This window comes from Manacus vitellinus, unplaced genomic scaffold, assembly GCF_001715985.3.
Source record: "Manacus vitellinus isolate BGI_N305 unplaced genomic scaffold, ASM171598v3 scaffold_120_pilon, whole genome shotgun sequence".
NCBI classification, from domain to species: Eukaryota; Metazoa; Chordata; class Aves; order Passeriformes; family Pipridae; genus Manacus; species Manacus vitellinus.
In genome coordinates, this window is record NW_021938898.1 from 339,736 (window position 1) to 340,816 (window position 1,081).

Below are 1,081 nucleotides of genomic sequence, written 5' to 3' on the forward strand. Positions count from 1 at the left end.
ACTCCTCCAGCCTCACGCCGAAGGCGCGCGGGGCAGACTTCTTGTTCTTCTTCATGATGTTGATGCCCCACGGGGCTTTCTGGGAGCTGCTCTCATCTGGGGAGGAAAACCCACCGGGTCACTCGCTGACGAGCCGGGATGAGCGGGAAGAGCATCCCTGCTGCCCCACAGGGATGGCAGTGCCAGGGGGAGACCCCCCCTCCTCAGGAAGCCTCCTGACATCACACACCTTTCGTGACGGCCGCATCCTGCCGGGGGGACCGGGGCGCGCTGGTTCCCGTCTGCTTCAGGAACTCTGCTCGGATCCCCAGCCCACGAGGGCCCTTGGGTGAGGAGGAGTCGGGCTTGGTGCCCGCGGGGCTGCGRGGAGAGCGGGGGGGCTCAGGTGGGGCAGGGCCGGGGGGGCACCAGCCCGGCGCAAAAACCTCCCGGTAAAACGCCGGCATCGCTCCCGGGCTTCCTGGCATCCTACGGAGACCCCCGGGGAGCACCGAGCTGCTTCAACCCTGCTTAAATGTGCCAGGTGCCCCCTCGGCCGAGCGGGACCCTGCGGCGCCCGGAGCCAAGCCGGGCGCGGGCGGCACTTCCATCACCGCCCCAATCCTGGGAGCCGCTGGATTTGCTCCGTCACTGCCAAACTGAGGTGACCAAAGCCCCGGGGGTCTCGGAGCCCACCGCCCCGGTCCGTACCTCACTTTCCGGTAGTCGTTTAACTTCTTGTTGATAAGTGCTTGGCTGGCAAAACCGGGGTCCTGGGGAGGCAGAGAGAAGAGGGGAAGGGAGAGCTTGAGCTGCGCGTCCGCCGGAGACCCCGGGCAAGTCCACGCTCTGCCAGGCACCGCGTGGGGCCAGGCAGGAGCAGGCAAGGGCAGCACTCGGGTCCCTGCTGCCCCAGAACGGCCAGGCAGGAGCAGGAAGGGCAGCACCAGATCCCCGCTGCCGTGGAACAGCCGGTGCCCACCAGTGCTCGCCACCCCACTGCAGCGTCCGTCGCTCTGTGCCACACGTCCAAACAAGACACGGAGGCCTGGGGACACGCCTGTCCCCCCACGGCACACAGACACCTTCACCGACCCGCACC

At 67.9% G+C, this 1,081-nt stretch overlaps 1 protein-coding gene across 1 annotated transcript in view; it reads right to left on the reverse strand.

Moving 5' to 3' along the window:
• Window positions 1-1,081, reverse strand: part of ARHGAP23 (Rho GTPase activating protein 23) — a gene marked incomplete at its 5' end in the record, with an annotated part of 23,974 nt that overhangs the window by 13,028 nt on the left and 9,865 nt on the right. Inside the window, 3 exons of the mRNA XM_029965860.1 lie at window positions 2-96; window positions 230-360; window positions 691-752. Coding sequence (XP_029821720.1) covers window positions 2-96; window positions 230-360; window positions 691-752 — 288 coding nt within the window. The remainder of the gene's footprint in view (window position 1; window positions 97-229; window positions 361-690; window positions 753-1,081) is intronic.